Raw genomic sequence first — 18,264 nt, 5'->3', positions numbered from 1 at the left:
GGGGGGGATAGAGAGCATTATGAGAGCACTGGGAGTTGGGAGGGGTTTATACAGAGCAGCGAAAGCACTGGGAGTGGGGGGGGGGGGGTGCTGGGAGTGGGGCGTTATAGAGAGCAGGGTGATAGCGCTGGCAGTGAGGCGGGGCTATAGAGAGCAATGGCAGAGTGCTGGCAGCGGGGGGGGTTATAGAGAGTAGTGTGAGAGTGCAGGGAGTGGGAGGTATAGAGAGCGTGTGGGAGCACTGGCAGTGGGGGGGGGGTGTATAGAGAGCAGTGTGGGAGCGCTGGCAGTGGGTTGCGGGGTATAGAGAGCAGTGTGAGAGCGGTGGCAGTGGGGGGTTGTATAGAGAGCAGTGCGAGAGTGTTGGCAGTGGGGATGGGGGGGGGACTATAGAGAGCACTCTAACTTACTGAGATCTTGGTGAAGACATAGAGCAGCAGAGACAGAACAGACAGATAAATCCGGATCCGATCCCCTCCAAATCGTTTCATTAAATATTCCGGCATTGTCACCACCTGAGACCAAAACACCGGCCTGATATATATACAAAGACTGACACATATACAGTACACAGGCACACACTGATACATGTATACAAAGCCTGGCATATATACACAGACTGATACATATACAAAGCCTGACACATATACAAAGACACACACTGACAAACTGGCCTGATACACAGACTGACACATATACATACAGACTGACACATATACACACAGACTGATACATATTCACTGACTGGCACATATTCACACACTGACAGACACACAGACTGATATACACACACAGACACATATACACAGCCTGACACCTATATACACACCCCCCCACACACACAGTGATGCACATACACAGACTTTAGCATATTCACACACTGATATACATACACATCCTGATACATATACACACACTGATACATACATATACACTGATACACAGACTGATACATATACACACACTGATACATATAAACAGACTGATACACATACTGTATACACAAAATGATATGTAGCCCCGATGCTAGGGACTTCTAGTAGTTAAGGGATTAAGGTAATGACCCTAGAGGGTTAACTGTGTGGGGTAATACAGAGTTACATATTTCCCCATTATTTGATACAGTGTGTCTTGCAGAAAGAATAGCCCCTCCCCAGTAGTTCTTGTGACCAGTGATGTCATTACAGGGAGATGGGATGATATCTCTAGCGTGCCCCAGTATTCTAGAATCCGGTTCCTCAGTAGTAGCAGTTGGAGAGGGCCTCACTGTAAGTTATGTATATAGGTGTAAGTGTATAGTTATGTGTAGTAAGGATATCCTGTCACCTTTATTGTTTTCAGTTAGGGAACGTGCCCTATACAGATAGCCCATAGTAATGAACAAAGATTGTTCTCTGAACGGAGGAGAAGAAGGCAAGTGCTCAGGGGGGAGTAGAGACTCCGGAGCATAGTTGGATGGAGTTCACCTGAGAGTCCCTAGTGAAGCCCCCCTCCAATAAGTATGGACGAGGTAAACAGTGCACAGAGTGAAGGGATACTGATCCCTGAAGATAGTGTACGCACATCAACAGGTCCTCAGTAACCTCCCGATCTGATAAGTATAGAGGAAGAATGCCGCCCATAGTAAAGGGATACTGATACTCGAGACTAGAGTGTGTCCCTGTAACAGGGACTTATCCATGTGGAAGAAACTCTCTCTAAAATCCAGCAGGGATCTGGTTAAGTGCAGCTGGTCAATTAAGTCTGTAAAGAAAAGCCTCCTGTTTCCAACAAGAGAGAGATTTTCCTCAGCACACAAGGGTGCTGACAAGAGGGAAGAGGTCTTGAGCAGAAAGGCTATGCTGAGTTCAAGACACCCAGAGACCTATATTCCTGGACACAGGGGACCCAGGATCCTACCAGAGACCGGCATGAAGGGCTACCTGTTTTAAGGTATCTCTTGAGACTTTGGGGAATAGGCTGTTAATGGGATTATCCCTCCAGCCCTGCAGAAAGGGACTAGGGAACTAAGTTAGCCCTTACAAGGGATAGGTGTTTGTTGTTTTTGTATATTTGTGTTTGCTGTGCTATCTAAAGGAACAGGCAATAAAGCCTTATTTTAATTTCACCTTAAAAATGGTCTCCATTGTGTACCTCTGCACACATCTCTTACATATGGTGTCAGAAGTTGGGATGAGAGGTGGCCCTTGAAGTTTAAAGGGGCCCTGGAGACTGCCTGTGAAAATGTTTGTGCTTTTGCCAGCATAAGTTCCTGCAACAGTCTGAGCAACAAAACAGAATCACGTGCAGCAGTGACCAGAATTAAAGGACTACACATGTAGGCAGGAAAACTACACTGCAACAGCGCCTCCCGAGGTCAGGAAGCAAAATACACCTGATACCGCCAAAATGGAGGACAAGATGTGGCGTTCCTGTAATGAACCCTACCCCACGGAAGAGTGGCCCTTCCGGTCATATAAAGATACGGATGAGGATAAAGATATCTCTTATGGTGAACCCGAACAGAGTCACACCCACAACACACCCCATGGATGGTGAAGGTGCCTGAACTTGGTACGTACCAAAAAGACCGCTCTCTATGTTGACGCATGTGATCGGCAGGAGCGGGAGCAGCAGAGCACTGAATATCTACGCCAGCTAACGCAACTGCAAGAAAAGCCTGGTGGATACAGTGAAACTGCTGAAAGTTCAAATAAAGAAGGAACCCCCAGTATTCCTGATGGGACGGAGTTGTCCAAACAAAGAGGCTAAAAAGGAAAAAGAAAAGCGGTTCTTCACTTACCGTGGAAGGAACAGACATGTCCGCAGATCCAGCTGAGAAAAAGGGGGTCCGAGATGCCCTGCAGCCTAGAGAAAATTGAGAATTCGTCCCGCGGATGACAGAATATCCAGAGGGCCCAAGGCAGAAGTCGTGTACCCCAAAGAAGTGTCTGTCCGGTGCCAACAGTGAGGAACCGTCAACCAACCATACCAGGGAAGCGGAGCCGGAACCAGTGAGTGACGATCCCTTGATCAGACCTGAAGATGCACTGCAAGCTGCTAGGCATAACTGGGATCTGACAAATGACAGGGGGTGCCCAGTGCTACATCCATATGACAAAACATACATGGTAATAATTTTAAGAAATAATGCTTCAGTACTAATAATAATTCTAATACTAATAATAATAAAATATGTTTTTTTAGTTAGCACCTCCCCCAGAGCTCACGTCACCTCCCCCTTTTTAATGGTGGATCTTCTCATTTTGCTGCAGGTAAGGAATCTATTATGGTTCTTATCCCTCATACAGAGGTATAGGGAACAGATGCAGTGTAGTGTAGGAATTGCACTTATTATGGTTTACCTTGACGATTTGGTGTGCAGGCTTGTGATGCTTTGGCCAAAATATCTAACTAAAAAAACATATTTTATTATTATTAGTATTAGCATTATTATTAGTACCAAAGCATTATTTCTTGTAATTATTACCATGTATGTTTTGTCATTTGGATGTAGCACTGGGTACCCCCTGTCGTTTGTTATATTCACTTGCCACAGCCCAGTGGCACTCTATGTGACATTACATATAGTCAAGATTAGAAGGGTGTGGGCGTTTGAGCTTGCTGGGTTTGTGTGTGCTAATTAATAACTGGGATCTGCTCCGTGAAGAAGTGAAACCGGAGAGAGAAATTAATGCTGAGCTACAGAAGACTGTGCTCGCAATTTACTCGGCATCCAAGGCCGAATTGGCGGATCTCAAGACTGAGCTAGATACTGAAACGCTACTAATGCTACCATGGTGTAGAAACAGAGCAAATCTGACAAAATGATTGCTAACCTGAAACAGAAGTATGACGAGGCACTGAAAGAAATTAGTCTATGCAAGAGGTTTGCAATCGCCATAGAGAGGTGGAAGTCTCTCAGAATGAGGTTCACACTCTCAGCATAGAACTGAATGCCTCAAGCCAGGAGGTCAACAGTGTCCGGACAGAGATGGACATATCCCAGAAGGAGGTTCATTCTCTCCGCATAGCACTGGATGCCTCACACCAAGAGATCAGCAGTTGCCGCACAGAACTGGAAGACTCTAAAAAGGAACTTAACAGACTGAGGAGCTGGACATCTAAAAAACTATCCTCGGTCTTAATATGGATCTCAAAGTCTCTCAGAAGGAGCTTCAGACCCTCAACCTAGAGATAGAAATCTCACTCCAGGAGAACGGGAGTCTCAAATCAGAAGTGCGTAAATGGAAGGAGGACTACAAGGAGGCCCTGAATATTACAGAGACTTCAAAAAGAGAAAATTTATGGCTGAAAGAAGAAAATTCTGATTTGACAGACCACGTCAATGAAAAGAAGGAAAAGCTGCACGAGCTACAAAAATTAAAGAAACTATTGGAAGATGAAAAGTTTGCAGCATTGGAGCAACACGCACAAGCAGAGCACCTTTTGCAGAACCAACTGCAAGGTCTGCGTGCGCACCTACAGATTGCCAAGGAGAAGCAGCGGTCTCTGCAGGAAGAAAATATGTGGGCTGCTAAAGAAATACAACTGCTGCAGGAACGTCTGATTACCCAGTGTGTCCCCGCCGAGCAGCATGAGAAACTGAAGGCTACTCTGAGCATCAACAGAGCATTGCTAGAGGCCAGGTGAATCTGTACAAGAGGGAGCACAAGAAGGTCCAGAAACTGAGGCAAGCAGCTGCGACCCGAGCGAAGAAATTTACAGTGCTCCACAATATAATGAAGGAGACATGGAAGCAAGCTCAGAGAAAGCACAGGGAAGAGATAAAGACCCTGAGAGGAGAATTGCAGGATGCACTCAAGAAACATGGATCTCTCGCTGATGAGTTGAACTTGCAGCAAAGCCTAGAATTGGAAGAGCTAAAGCTGTCAGCTAAACGCACTGCAACTTGCAGCTCTGCAGACGCAGATCGCTGAGCTCAAGATACAGCTCGCCAAAAAGGAAGAGGGTGAAGAGGTGTCCGTTCGTCAAGGGGCCAACCTGACACTGCACTATGAGGCCAAAATGGCCGATTCCCATAAATTGCTGGACAACATGGACAATGAGAGGGCCTGGCTGCAGCTTGAGCTGGACAAGGTCCAGGAGGAGCACCAGCAGCCACAGATCAGAAATAGAGGAAAGGAAACAGATTTAAGCCTTGCTCTGAGTCAACTGGGAGATGTGGAATCTCAACTCGATTCCAAAGAAGCTGAACTGGCAACTGCATTGAGTGGAAAAAGAAGTGCAGAAGGAGAGCTTCAAGAGCTGAAAACTCAAATCACTATTTTTGAATACTCTTTAAGTGATACCATGATATGGCACGAGTCTAGGATAGTAGAAATAGATTCCAGACATCAGACAATTCAAAAGTAAGCTTACAGAGGATTTGCAAGACCTGAAAAAGGGTTACAAGGAATGGACATTTAGTGCTAAATTGGAGTCCACGGAAAAGATGGCGAGAGAAAGCTATTTGCGTTAACGCTCTGCTTCTGTTGCCATACAGTCTGCCTACAAAGAGAGGATCGCCTGACGCAAGGAAAATTTCATGACCACGCAGTCAGTAGAAAGACTGTACTTGGAAAAAGTCCTCCTCGAGCGACTGAGGAGTGCTGATCTCCAGCACCTTCTGGAGGAGACACTAATAACCTGGAGAAAGAGCTACAATCTCTGTGAGACTGAGGGTTCTCTTCCTCCATCCACTCTCATTCGAGCCGCAGAGATATCTCGAGTGAGAGTGGAAGGATGGGCTTCGGCCGTGGTAAGCCCGAGCTTCCCACAAACAGGGGAGGTATGTAACAGGGACTTATCCATGTTGAAGAAACTCCCTCTAAAATCCAGCAGGGATCTGGTTAAGTGCAGCAGGCAATTAACTAGACTCCACCTGGCCAATTAAGTTTGTAAAGAAAAGCCTCCTGTTTCCAACAGGAGAGAGATTTTCCTCAGAACACAAGGGTGCTGACAAGAGGAAAGAGTTCTTGAGCAGAAAGACTGAGAAACTGAGATCAAGACACCCAGAGACCTATATTCCTGGACACAGGAGACCCAGGAACCTACCAGAGACTGACATGAAGGGCCATCTGCTTTAAGGTATCTCTTGAGATTTTGGGGAATAGGCTGTTAATGGGATTATCCCTCCAGCCCTGCAGAAAGGGACTAGGGAAGTAAGTTAGCCCTTACAAGGGATAGATGTTTGTTGTTTTTGTATATTTGTGTTTGCTGTGCTATTTAAGACCCCTTAAAGCCAGAATTGCTGAGCATGTACGGTTGATTAAAAAGAGAGACTTAAATCACCCTGTGCCTAGACATTTTACATCATGTTCTGAAGGCAGTATCAACAATTTCTCTTTTAAAGCTATAGAACATATACCATGCCACCCTAGAGGTGGGAACAGGGAAAATATACTTAATCAACAAGAGATGTATTGGATATACACTCTCAACACTCTCCATCCCCATGGGATTAACCTTGATTGGGAGTTAAAACACTTCCTTCAGGGTTAACTATGTGGGGAGTCTTGGGAGTGTGTCTCTCGATACATCTTATACATCTTCATAAGGGTTAATTACTGTTATATATTTACCCACAACCTCTGCCTTTCTTATAAGGGTTATGTATAAATTCTTTCAAGTATTGTATAATCATATGTCTTTTTAATTATATTGGTTTGTAATTACTGATGGTATGTAGTTGCACTTATATCTTTAGTTTAACATATTACTAAAGTATTAATTATGTTACATTCAGTAAATAGCTTTTGTACTTCTCCATTTGGTTATAATTCTATATGTTTCCCCTTTTTTTCTCCCCTTTTTTTACACATATGATATACATTTATATCATAGATGCTGCCAATCACTTGCTCTTGTTTTTAATTTATATGTTTAATTTTGAATTGTTCACATGTCATGATTATTGTTGTTTGTCCAATCCAAACACTGATGTTTCTGTTGAGTCCTCCCATGACCCATTAGCATAATTAACTAATTGCTATCTCTTGTTTGCAATTATGTTTTGACCAATCATGGGAGAGGATCTGTATATAAAAGATATCAGTGTGAGAGATCTTTTACTCTTTGATAAAGTTCCACCACGGAACGAAACGCATCAGAGGTGTTCTCTGTGATGTGCAGCACTCTAGTTTAATAAAGATGATTTTATTTATTTCTTTGGCTGAGTTCCTGTTGCAGTGACCACCTACAAACCACATTTTTTACTCTATCCATTTGCGTGGAGCACGCAGGCAACTATCCAGAGCTGGGAGCTGGCTTCTACCCTCCCCTTCCGATGAGTGCGTCTGGACCCGCCCCCTGCGCCCTTTCTTGGGACATCCAGGAGCGCTGAAACGCAACGCACGCTATCAACATCTACAGCATTGCTGTCGGCCCTCGGGGATGATGTCACATACCAGCGCGGCGCTCGAGGAGCTGAGACCGGCCAGGCACGGGCAGTGAAGACACCGGGTCGGGTAAGGGCAGCAGGCGATAGCCGCGTGAGTACACGAGAGGGGTAGCTTAGGGTTGCCTCTCATCTTGTCTCCAACTATCTCCTGTGCACTAGCCCCCCACCCAGGTTTAAGTCTGTTATCCCGCTATATATGCCTTTCACCCGTCTCAATCACAATAGGATCTTTATGCCTGTTTAGTTGCCCTTTCTTTTCATCATATGTGTCAGAGACTGTTCTAATAATTTTTACACCCAGTTTAACCAGTGGGTTTTCAGAGCACCGGACACCACGGGGTTCACTCTCCCATATACCACAAAATGCATGTACACAGACTGATGCATGTACACAGACCGATGCATGTACACAGACCGATGCATGTACACAGACCGATGCATGTACACAGACCGATGCATGTACACAGACCGATGCATGTACACAGACCGATGCATGTACACAGACCGATGCATGTACACAGACCGATGCATGTACACAGACTGATGCACATATACACTGATAGTAACTGTGACATTTCGCATGGACCCAACACGTATATTGATACGAACATTGATGCCTGACTCTTTATTCTTATATACTGTAGTTCTCAGAAATGCACTTAGCACCATAGAATCATTTTATTCTCATACAGCACCAGGCAGGTCAGTGTAAGGAAAATGTGACACATTTATATGAAGAGAACACGTCTGCCCCAAAGAGTTTACAATCTGAGGGCTCTGGTGTGTGACATGGACAAATGGATCCTAGTGTGCATTTCCAAGGTTAGGAGATGTTGGGGAGAGGCTGGTGACTTTCTTACTCGTCCCTTTATTATTTAAATGTTTCCTGAATAACTGGGAGACGACAGGTGTCACTTACTTACCCCGGCTTTGATGTAGATCGGCACAAAGATCCAGCCAAGCACCACCATCATCACCAGAGCCTGAAACACAGAGCACGTCAGACATACTGATGCCCATAACCTAACCATGCAAAAGAGAAAAAAACAAAGTGCACGACTCCCATAGGGTAAATAAGTACAGGCAGTCCTCGTTTTACAACGCTTCGTTTTACAACGAATGGCTTATCCAACGCTATGCAATGCATACCTATGTTCATTTTTACAACGCCAAAACGGCTTATCCAACGCTCTTACAACGCTTTGCAAAGTTGTTTATGTTTATATAATATATATATTATACTATATAATATATTATATTTTTATATAATATTATATATTATGTAATATTATATATATAATACAGTATATGCACTATATAATTTATGTGTATGCTGCATATGTTATTGTCTGCGTAAAATATTTTGTGTATTTTAGCATTAAAAATGCCTTCAGGAACGGAACCTTTCATTTAAACAGTGTTCCTATGGGAAAGCGTGTTTCGCTTTACAACGTTTCGCTATCCAACGCCATTTTGAGTAACGCATTGTGTTGGATAATCGAGGACTGCCTGTACATATATTGTGACAATATAAAGCGTAAAACATGCACGTACAAGAAGGTTATTCAAACAAGCAGGGCGTGTTTAGGGTAACATGTTACCACTTCTGGATGTAGATGACTTGCTACGTAAGGAGCCCTCTGCATGCACAGCCTCCGGTCCGGTCAGAAGCCTCTCATCTGTTGCAGCAGAAAGTATCCAGTTGTACTTAGTAGCAAAGTCCGTAACACAGTACCCACAGGGTTACACAGAAGGAACACTGGAACAAACTCTCCTACACCTCTAACCCCCGGCTGAGCCTGATGAAGAGTAAAAGACCTCCGTTCTATCAGAATGGTATGCCGGGTTAATGACGTCACTGTGACACGCCGCAGAATCAGCGACGGCCGGTTGAGTAATTAATGAAGTGTATACATTCCCGCAGAAAATTGAGTCCAGTCCGCGCTCTTGCTCTTTAGGATAGTGGAATGGTGGTTCCTCTCTAATCTCTTGCAGCTCTTAGTGTTGAAGGTGTCTGCCCCCACCTCCAATATGGATCCCAGCAGGAAAACTCCAACCGCGATACCAAGTCCCAGAAAAAAAGAAAAAACACAAAAGCGCACCAAGATTGAGATTTGATATGTATTGACAACAAATAAAGATAATAATATGCACTTACATATATAAAAACTTTAATGGTCCAGATCACGATCGTCACTTCTATTGGTAGGGCAACATATGGGATGAAGAGGGGGGGTAATCTCAGTCCTCAGGAACAAGCCCCACGCGCTGGGGCTGTATTCAGAGGCTGCGCTGCGTCTCTGCTTCACACGCTTGTCGGCGTGTTGATCTGCGTAGTGCGCATGCGCGGCAAATGAGGCCCCCTATAGTAGTCCCGGAAGTGCCCGCCCGTTTTCCGTTTCGATCGAAAATGGCAATAAAAAATAGCAATAAAAACACTTGTGTGAAGACTGGCTGTATGTGATAAACAGACCAGCGACACCCTTCGCGACGCGTTTCGAATACAAAAGTATTCTTCCTCAGGCGATATCAGGGGCACCTGTTTGGGGTCCTTTATATACCACATAGATGATTGGTTAATACCAATAAAAGAACATCCAATCCACTATTGGTTAAATAGAAAAGGGGGATGGTTCAACTTCACCAAGCCTGCCCCTTAATGTTAAAATGAACAGGATATTGATGCTGTATTGCAGTGGTGGCACTTTGAGTAATAATTAGATAATAAAAGACAAAAGTGCCACTCACCAGTGGAAATACATAAAGAGATACCTACAGGTGGCCCTTTTAACAAGTGTCACATATAAAATACATTTGAAAATATATGTAAAAAAGTAGTATTAATAAAACATTGTGCTACCACATAAAAATACAACAGTTAAACATAAAACATATAATATAAAGAAATGGATGTGGAGAAGAAGGGGGGGGGGAAAGGGGAAAGGGAAAAGAAGGAGGAAAAGGAAAAACATGTGCAAGGTAAAAAAAGACATAAAAACAAACAAAAATATCAATAACATGTTGAATAAAATTGACGCATGCGCACTACGCAGATCAACACGCCGACAAGCGTGTGAAGCAGAGACGCAGCGCAGCCTCTGAATACAGCCCCAGCGCGCGGGGCTTGTTCCTGAGGACTGAGATTAACCCCCCCTCTTCATCCCATATGTTGCCCTACCAATAGAAGTGACGATCGTGATCTGGACCATTAAAGTTTTTATATATGTAAGTGCATATTATTATCTTTATTTGTTGTCAATACATATCAAATCTCAATCTTGGTGCGCTTTTGTGTTTTTTCTTTTTTTCTTATACATTCCCGCAGGTAGCTCAAACAGGGTCAAAAACACGGTGATAATTTCGGGAGAGAGTGTCCGCAATAGTAAACAATCCTACGCGTTTTGTAGATTATTCTACTTCATCAGGGAACGATTGTTTCTATTGCGGACACTCTCTCTGTGGGTACTGTGTTACGGACTTTGCTACTAAGTACAACTGGATACTTTCTGCTGCAACAGATGAGAGGCTTCTGACCGGACCGGAGGCTGTGCATGCAGAGGGCTCCTTACGTAGCAAGTCATCTACATCCAGAAGTGGTAACATGTTACCCTAAGCATGCCCTGCTTGTTTGAATAACCTTCTTGTATGTGCATGTTTTTACACTTTATATTGTCACAATATATGTACTTATTTACCCTATGAGAGTCGTGCACTTAGTTTTTTTCTCTGTTGCATGATTCCTGAGTGATGTCGAGCCATCCAGTCTAATAGGCTGCAGACTCTCTACAAATGAGTAAAGGTTTTTGTATGTAGTTTTAATATATACCACTTATTTACTGAATGGAATACGATTTTGTGTTCCCTTAAACCACTCAGTGCACTTTAATCATATTATTCCTTATTGGTTTGATATGCACTATAGGATTGTATTATCATAATACGTAAATAACTTTTTATCACAATTAGTGTGTGCAGTTTTTATTGTTTTTCTTTATTCCCATAACCTAACCGTGTGCAATGCTAGACATGGCAACACAGACTTTACTGTGTCTCTTTAGTTTAGAGGCTACAGGAAAATAATAAAGAAAAATTCCTGAAAACAAAGTTGACGTTTCCTGTACACCCACAATTGAGACCAACAGTAAAGATCCAGCACTCTGCATGTATTATATACAGAGCGTGTGTGCATCTGTGTTATACAAGGAGTAGCGTGTGCATCTGTGTTATACACAGAGCAGCATATACACAGAGCAGAGTGTATATCTCTATTATATACTGAGCAGTGTGTATCTGTATAACACATCACTGTGTATCTATATTATAGACAGAGCAGTGTCTGTATTATACGCAGAGCAGTCTGTGTCTGTATTATAGGCAGAGCAGTGTGCCTGTATTATATACAGCACTGTGTATCTGTATTATACACTGAGCAGTGTGTGTGTTACAAGCAGAGTATCTGTATTGAGTGAAATCTCTCACATTCCATTCGAAGGCCCCGATGACGATGCCACCAGCAGCTGCCGATCCCGCAAGACCCACAAAGTGAACACTGCCGATGTTACTGGCAAACAGAGATGCCCCGATCTGCAGGGGGCGGAAAGCAGAGGGTCAGCCTGCGACTGGGCAGGGGTCAGCGGTTCTAGGCTAGAGTCTATGTGCAAGATACAGATAGAAAGTGTTAGTTCCTGCTCAGAGGAGCTTTCTGAATCCTGATTAATGATGTCATTTTCACGCCATGACATCACCAGTGTCCTTGACATCCATTCCTCCTCTGAACAGCTTTTCTATCTTTTTTTTAATCAATTCTTTATTTCTAATTTTTCATTGTTATAAACAGTTATTTTTTCATATGCATCTAACATTCTTTTACAGATTACAAATTACGACTGTGTAGCCCAGGGGCGGTCAACTCCAGTCCTCAATGTTCACAAACTGGTCAGATTTTCAGGATATCCCTGCTTCAGCACAGGTGGTGCAGTCATTATGACTGAGCCACCTGTGCTGAAGCAGGGTATAAGAATTCCAGTTTAGTTACATTTTTATATTGTAATTAGGTTTGAATCCAGTGTATAAAAACAGGATGCTACGCTTGATATTATGTTGATTTCCAACAATTCTTTTCTATACATATTATATCACACATATATTATTCTCCTGGTGGTGAATTGGTATATTCTGTAGATTAGTCACATTGGGATAGTATTTTAAGCTATAATGGGATTGCAGCTGGGTTGGGTTGTCTGAGCGAAGGGGCCCTGCAGGTGAGATTTGAGTGACCATCGACTACTAGTGTATAGCATCATGTTGGATTAACAGGAGTTCTAAGATTTTTCCAGAAAACATGCCATATTTGGTAATAAACTTGTATGGAGGATGGGCAGTTCCTTATCAGATATGACATCTGTTTTGAGCTGTAGGATCTTATCTGGTAATAGAATTTGTAGTAGCAAGGGCTGACTAAGGGATATTGCCTGGATAAATATTCAGCAGTGTTTAGCTAGTGTGGCAGGACGGCCTCACTGTGGGGTCAGTAAGAGCCCTAAACAGTGGGTTAGGCTGTAACGGCAGTGATTTATTCTCCACAATAACAACAAAAGTATAGGCACTCTGTCCCTTTAAGGAAAACCAAACAAAAAAATAAAACCCTACTCCCATTGGGAGACTAACTACACAGCAGGTCCCTAGCTATCCACCTGGGTAGCTAGCCTACTTTCAGATAAACCAATACTATGCAAATTTCAAATGGAAATATGAAAGTCCTTATCTGCCAGTCGCTGGGGAATCCCTCTAGGGGTCTACAGGTAGTTCCCTCAGCAGGGTTGGAATGCCGGTTCTTTGTACACCCGCTCCCTACAGCCGCTGGTTGGCCCTCGTGGCAATCTTCTGTCTGGGGGTGAGTCTCAGCTGGTTCCAGCAGACCCTGCTTCCTGCAGGCCTGGGGAACCAAATATAAGTGATCTGTCTGAAACATCCTGGATGACTGCTGACAGGAAGTAATGTCATCTTGTACAAAGCTACCACGGACATCTTGCTTCCTGGAAAATCCTGCCCTTACTCCCCTGACAGGAAGTAAGTCTCTCTGGCCTTTAAATAGCAGGCAGTTGCCCTTGGACTTTGCTCGTGCAAAGTACTTGCTTCCTTGTACTGTCTGAGCTCTGCCTTGCCTTTGTTTTGCCTGCTGCCTATCACGACCTCGCAACCGGACCAGACTACACTTTGCCTGCCGCCTGCCTCGACCTCGGGAACCAGACCTGACTACTCTTTGCCTGCCGCCTGCCTCCACCTTGGAACTGCACCTGACTATCCTTTGCCTGCCGCCTGCCTCCACCTTGGAACTGCACCTGACTATCCTTTGCCTGCCGCCTGCCTCGACCTCGGAACCAGACCTGACTACCCTTTGCCTGCCGCCTGCCTTCACCTCGGAACCGGACCTGACTACCCTTTGCATGCCACCTGCCTTCACCTCGGAACCGGACCTGACTACCCTTTGCATGCCGCCTGCCTTCACCTCGGAACTGGACCTGACTACCCTTTGCCTTCTGCCTGCCTCGACCCCGGAACCATACCTGACTATCCCTGCATCTCAGGTCTCTGATCCCAGGCCAAGATCGGTGTATTACTCCCTACCTCTGCCCTGCAGGTCCATATCCTGTTCTGCAGTCAGCAATGTTACATGTTGCACAAACCACTCAATGGACCCCGCAGAGGTAGCGTACTCCGTTTCCCGTCACGGCCCGCTTCTGGGAACCCATGCCACCCGTCTACAAACGCTGGATCAGAAACTGGACTCAATTTCTGCTACGCTGCAGACCCTGTGCAGCCACCTTAGTACCCCCAGCGTGACCTCATCTATGCCCCCGCCTGTAGCGCATGACGCTGCACCAGTATCTGTGGTCCTAAGGGAGCCACGGATCTTGACTCCTGTTCGCTATGGAGGGCTTCCCTTGGCTTGCAGTGCCAGGTGCAGTTCGACACACCACCATCATCCTTCTCTACCCACCGCTCTCGAGTTGCCTACTTGTTCTCGCTCCTCACGGATGAAGCATTAGCTTGGGCATCACCTCTTTATGAAAAGGGTTCCCTTGTTGGATGATTCCGTCGCTTTCATGCAAACATTCCGGATAATCTTTGATACCCCCAGTCGTGCGGCTTCCGCTAAATTTGCACTACTACAGTTAAAGCAAGGCTCTCGCACTATGGGACAATATGTGGTGTCGTTTGATTACCCTCTCTCGTGGGGGCTCTGAAGGCCTTGATCTCGGCCTAAGGGCCCTGTGCACCCTGTCCATCTTCCACGTGTATGCAATGGGATTCCCTGTAATATGGGAAAACAGCTTCTGTAATCAGGCTTCCAACTCCTCTGCCTCGATTGTCTCCGGTATTCCCCGGACTCTGATGTTGGAGCATCGCCCCCTGTTATCCATGTCCTCAATCCATAGAAGCATGTTCTGCATACTCACCTCCAGTACTTTTACATTATGGGATAGCCATTCCTGGGCTTCCGATATTGTTTCCGGTCTCCGTCTCCAGCTCATCCACTCTCGCACCCAGCGAGGCGATGCCTTTTTTTTATCTCACCCACTTTATTTGTTACTTATTATTTGTTTTATGTCCATCAGGATGTTCTTCATATCGTCCTTCATTGCCAAGTTGGTCAGCCCGGGCCAGCCCCTTGTGGCGAACTCTGCCTGATCGTCTGCAATCTCCCTCTCTCTCATTCTGGCGAGTTCCTAGGGGAGAAAGATGGCGCCCTCGAACCGTCCGCTGCAGTTTTGTCTCTGATCGCCAGAAGAAATGGGTACGCTCGGTATTTTTCTTCTTGGTGGGCATCCAAGGTGTTTTTGTTATGTTATTATTTAGTTTTGAGGTGCGTTGTCTTCTATAAATCATAGAAATGTATCTTCCCCCACCCCCCCATGGAGCTCTGCGTCTAAGCAGCCATTTTGTCCACCGCTAGTCGGAACATACTCTTTTTCTATCTTTATCTCCCCTCACATTTCCTCCCAGACAGAGTAGGGACAGCAAGCCACTGGGATGGGCCACCGCAGAAGTGAGAGGGGGGTGAGCAGTGAATATAAGTGGTCTCTACAGGTCAGCAATTTGTGAGAGGGGGCAGTGTAGGGATGAGCAGGTCAGTGTAGGGATGAGCAGGTCAGTGTAGGGATGAGGAGGTCAGTGTAGGGATGAGGAGGTCAGTGTAGGGATGAGGAGGTCAGTGTAGGGGTGAGGAGGTCAGTGTAGGGGTGAGGAGGTCAGTGTAGGGGTGAGGAGGTCAGTGTAAGGATGAGGAGGTCAGTGTAGGGATGAGCAGGTCAGTGTAGGGATGAGCAGGTCAATGTAGGGATGAGGAGGTCAGTGTAGGGATGATGAGGTCAGTGTAGGGATGAGCAGGTCAGTGTAGGGATGAGCAGGTCAGTGTAGGGATGAGCAGGTCAGTGTAGGGATGAGCAGGTCAGTGTAGGGATGAGCAGGTCAGTGTAGGGATGAGCAGGTCAGTATAGGGATGAGGAGGTCAGTGCAGGGATGAGGAGGTCAGTGCAGGGATGAGCAGGTCAGTGTAGGGATGAGGAGGTCAGTGTAGGGATGAGCAGGTCAGTGTAGAGGTGAGGATGTCAGTGTAGGGGTCTGACATGTGATGGTCAGTGGGAGGGAGGAAGACTTCTAACATGTTGTCACTGTTATTGTTGTGGTCACCGTGTTGTGTATTTGTGACTAGACTGACCCACTGACCCCTTCAGGAGAAGGAATTCATTGGTGGAGAGTGTAACGCGTTTATGGAGCTATATCCTGATCTGCGTCTCACAGCAGATAAATTATTAATCTTAATAACAGGTATTAAAAATGCAATCACCTCCAATCATTAACCGCATTTCCACTTCTATAACCCTGCGCAGGAACATTAGCAAAGTGTGGACTTTCAACATATGGATAAGGTGTCCGCAATAACACACCATCTCCAGGAGCTTACATAACCCAGCGTAGAGAGCAAAGAGCCCAAGGAATGCAGGGCGTGTGTAGAGTGTGTGTGTATATATGTCTAGTGTGTTTGTATGGGGTGTGTGTACATTTGGGCTGTTTTTTGCTGCAAAATAAATTGAGAAACATTATGGTCTTAAACTGAACATTTAATACATTCCCTTGTAATACAAGCACCGTGTAACTTCTGACTCCTCCTACTGGCCCACATTAAGACCTGGAGTCGGTAGGGGGTAAATTATGAAGGTGCCTTGACATATTCACATCAGGATTGCATCTGATGCTCGGTGTTTTGACATTTCTGCCACTGTCGGTAAGACCTCCGCAGGAATACATCAGAACTATTTGGATAGGAGTTTGACTCACAGAGGGGTTTTATGCCCGAGTGGATTTTTTGCAGGACGGGGAATTCCAGAAAGTCTGCAAGGGAGTTCCTGCAAAGCTCAGGGCACAGGAGGGGTATAAACCTGACCCCTCACTCACTGCCCGCTACTGGGGGCAAACTTTGTGCAGCTCAGCAAGAATGACAAATAGTGATACAGCAACATAATGATAAGCCGGAAAATGCCCTCTCCAAAGTAGCTAATGATCTACACACCGCCAATTCTGAGGACCTCAGCCTACTCCCTTCTAATTTTGCTTGACCCTCTCTGCTGCGTTTGACACTATCAGTCACCCTCTACTCCTGCAAAATCTTTACTCCATTGGTATCCGTAACAATTCCCTCTCCTGGTTCTCCTCATATCTTCCTAACCACTCCTTAGGTGTGTCTCCATTGCTAGCTCGTCCTCTTCTACTGTTGGCCTGTCCGTTGGTGTGTCTCAGGGCCCTGTCCTGGGACCACTCCTCCTCTCTCTATTTACACTCTCACTTGGTGATCTCATTAGCCTCCTTGTCTTCAAATATCGTCTTTATGTAGATTACACACAACTGTATCTTTCAGCCCCTAAATGTTCTTCTCACATCCGGTCCCAAGTCACTGATTGTCTCTCTGCTGCATGAAGCGTAACAAACAGAGCTCATCATAAACCATAAACCAGGCCTAATATCTCCATTATCTGCCACAGTCAATAACACTCCATGTATCCAGTCTCCCGAGACATGCTGCTTTATGTAGTATGTATCCCTCCCTCTCCTCCAACAAATTCATGCTGTTGCATGAACAGTCTGAACAGAGAAACCAACAGAGACAGAATATTGCATACAGACCTTTAAATGTGGCATTAAAACAATCTGTTCTTACACAGAAGCGTGGCAGCATCTTGTGGGAGACAGCGATACAGCGCACTGATGCTTAGCCCTGTGCTGTGCAATACACTGCATGCATTAGGGCTTCTACAGCAATATTCTGCCAGTAGCTCTAGCAGGGTAGCCTCCTCTATAGTCCACTCACCGGCCACCACACCATGCTGCGTCCTGCCAGGAAGAATCCTCCCACTGTGCCACGACTCGTCCTCACCATGGCCTGGGACACAAGACAAAGTCACACAGTTAGACCCACACAAGAGACTTCTCTGGCTGACTTGGGTCCACACATTGCCAGATATATCCGTTAAACTCACTTCTCTTAATTCACTGCATGAAACCTCTCCCCTTACCTGTATCAGCCAAGATTACCTATGTGTATTCCTACAGCTGTGCACTGCGTGGGCACGCTTCTCCATGTGTACAGAACAGCCTCTCCATAAGAGAGGTGACAGTGACAACCTGGGTGCATAGGGGTGAAGGGACATTCCCAAGGTCACGCATGAGGTGTCAGATCTTGGCATCTTCATCTACATCACCACATAAAAGAAGCTCAGTAATGAAACCCCGGACTGAAGCGTATGTGAGGCTGAGATCTGAGGGAGGATTGTGTACAAACTACATCTCGTGCTGCCCCATTAACAGCTGGAAAGGTTTCCTCC

The 18,264-nt window shown here is 45.3% G+C and overlaps 1 protein-coding gene and 1 long non-coding RNA gene across 3 annotated transcripts in view; one reads left to right on the top strand and one right to left on the bottom strand.

Moving 5' to 3' along the window:
* Positions 1–18,264, top strand: part of LOC142464833 (uncharacterized) — a 45,555-nt gene that overhangs the window by 18,964 nt on the left and 8,327 nt on the right. The window lies entirely within an intron of this gene.
* LOC142464831 (sodium/glucose cotransporter 1-like) overlaps positions 1–18,264 on the bottom strand; it is a 34,950-nt gene that overhangs the window by 15,812 nt on the left and 874 nt on the right. Inside the window, exons 2-5 of the mRNA XM_075568440.1 lie at positions 17,751–17,822; positions 11,861–11,965; positions 8,305–8,364; positions 411–515 (exon numbers count right to left, since the gene is read on the bottom strand). Coding sequence (XP_075424555.1) covers positions 411–515; positions 8,305–8,364; positions 11,861–11,965; positions 17,751–17,822 — 342 coding nt within the window. The remainder of the gene's footprint in view (positions 1–410; positions 516–8,304; positions 8,365–11,860; positions 11,966–17,750; positions 17,823–18,264) is intronic.

The sequence above is a fragment of the Ascaphus truei genome, chromosome 13, assembly GCF_040206685.1.
Source record: "Ascaphus truei isolate aAscTru1 chromosome 13, aAscTru1.hap1, whole genome shotgun sequence".
NCBI lineage: Eukaryota > Metazoa > Chordata > Amphibia > Anura > Ascaphidae > Ascaphus > Ascaphus truei.
Note: the sequence above shows the minus strand (reverse complement) of the source record. Positions and strands in the feature narration are given on the sequence as shown.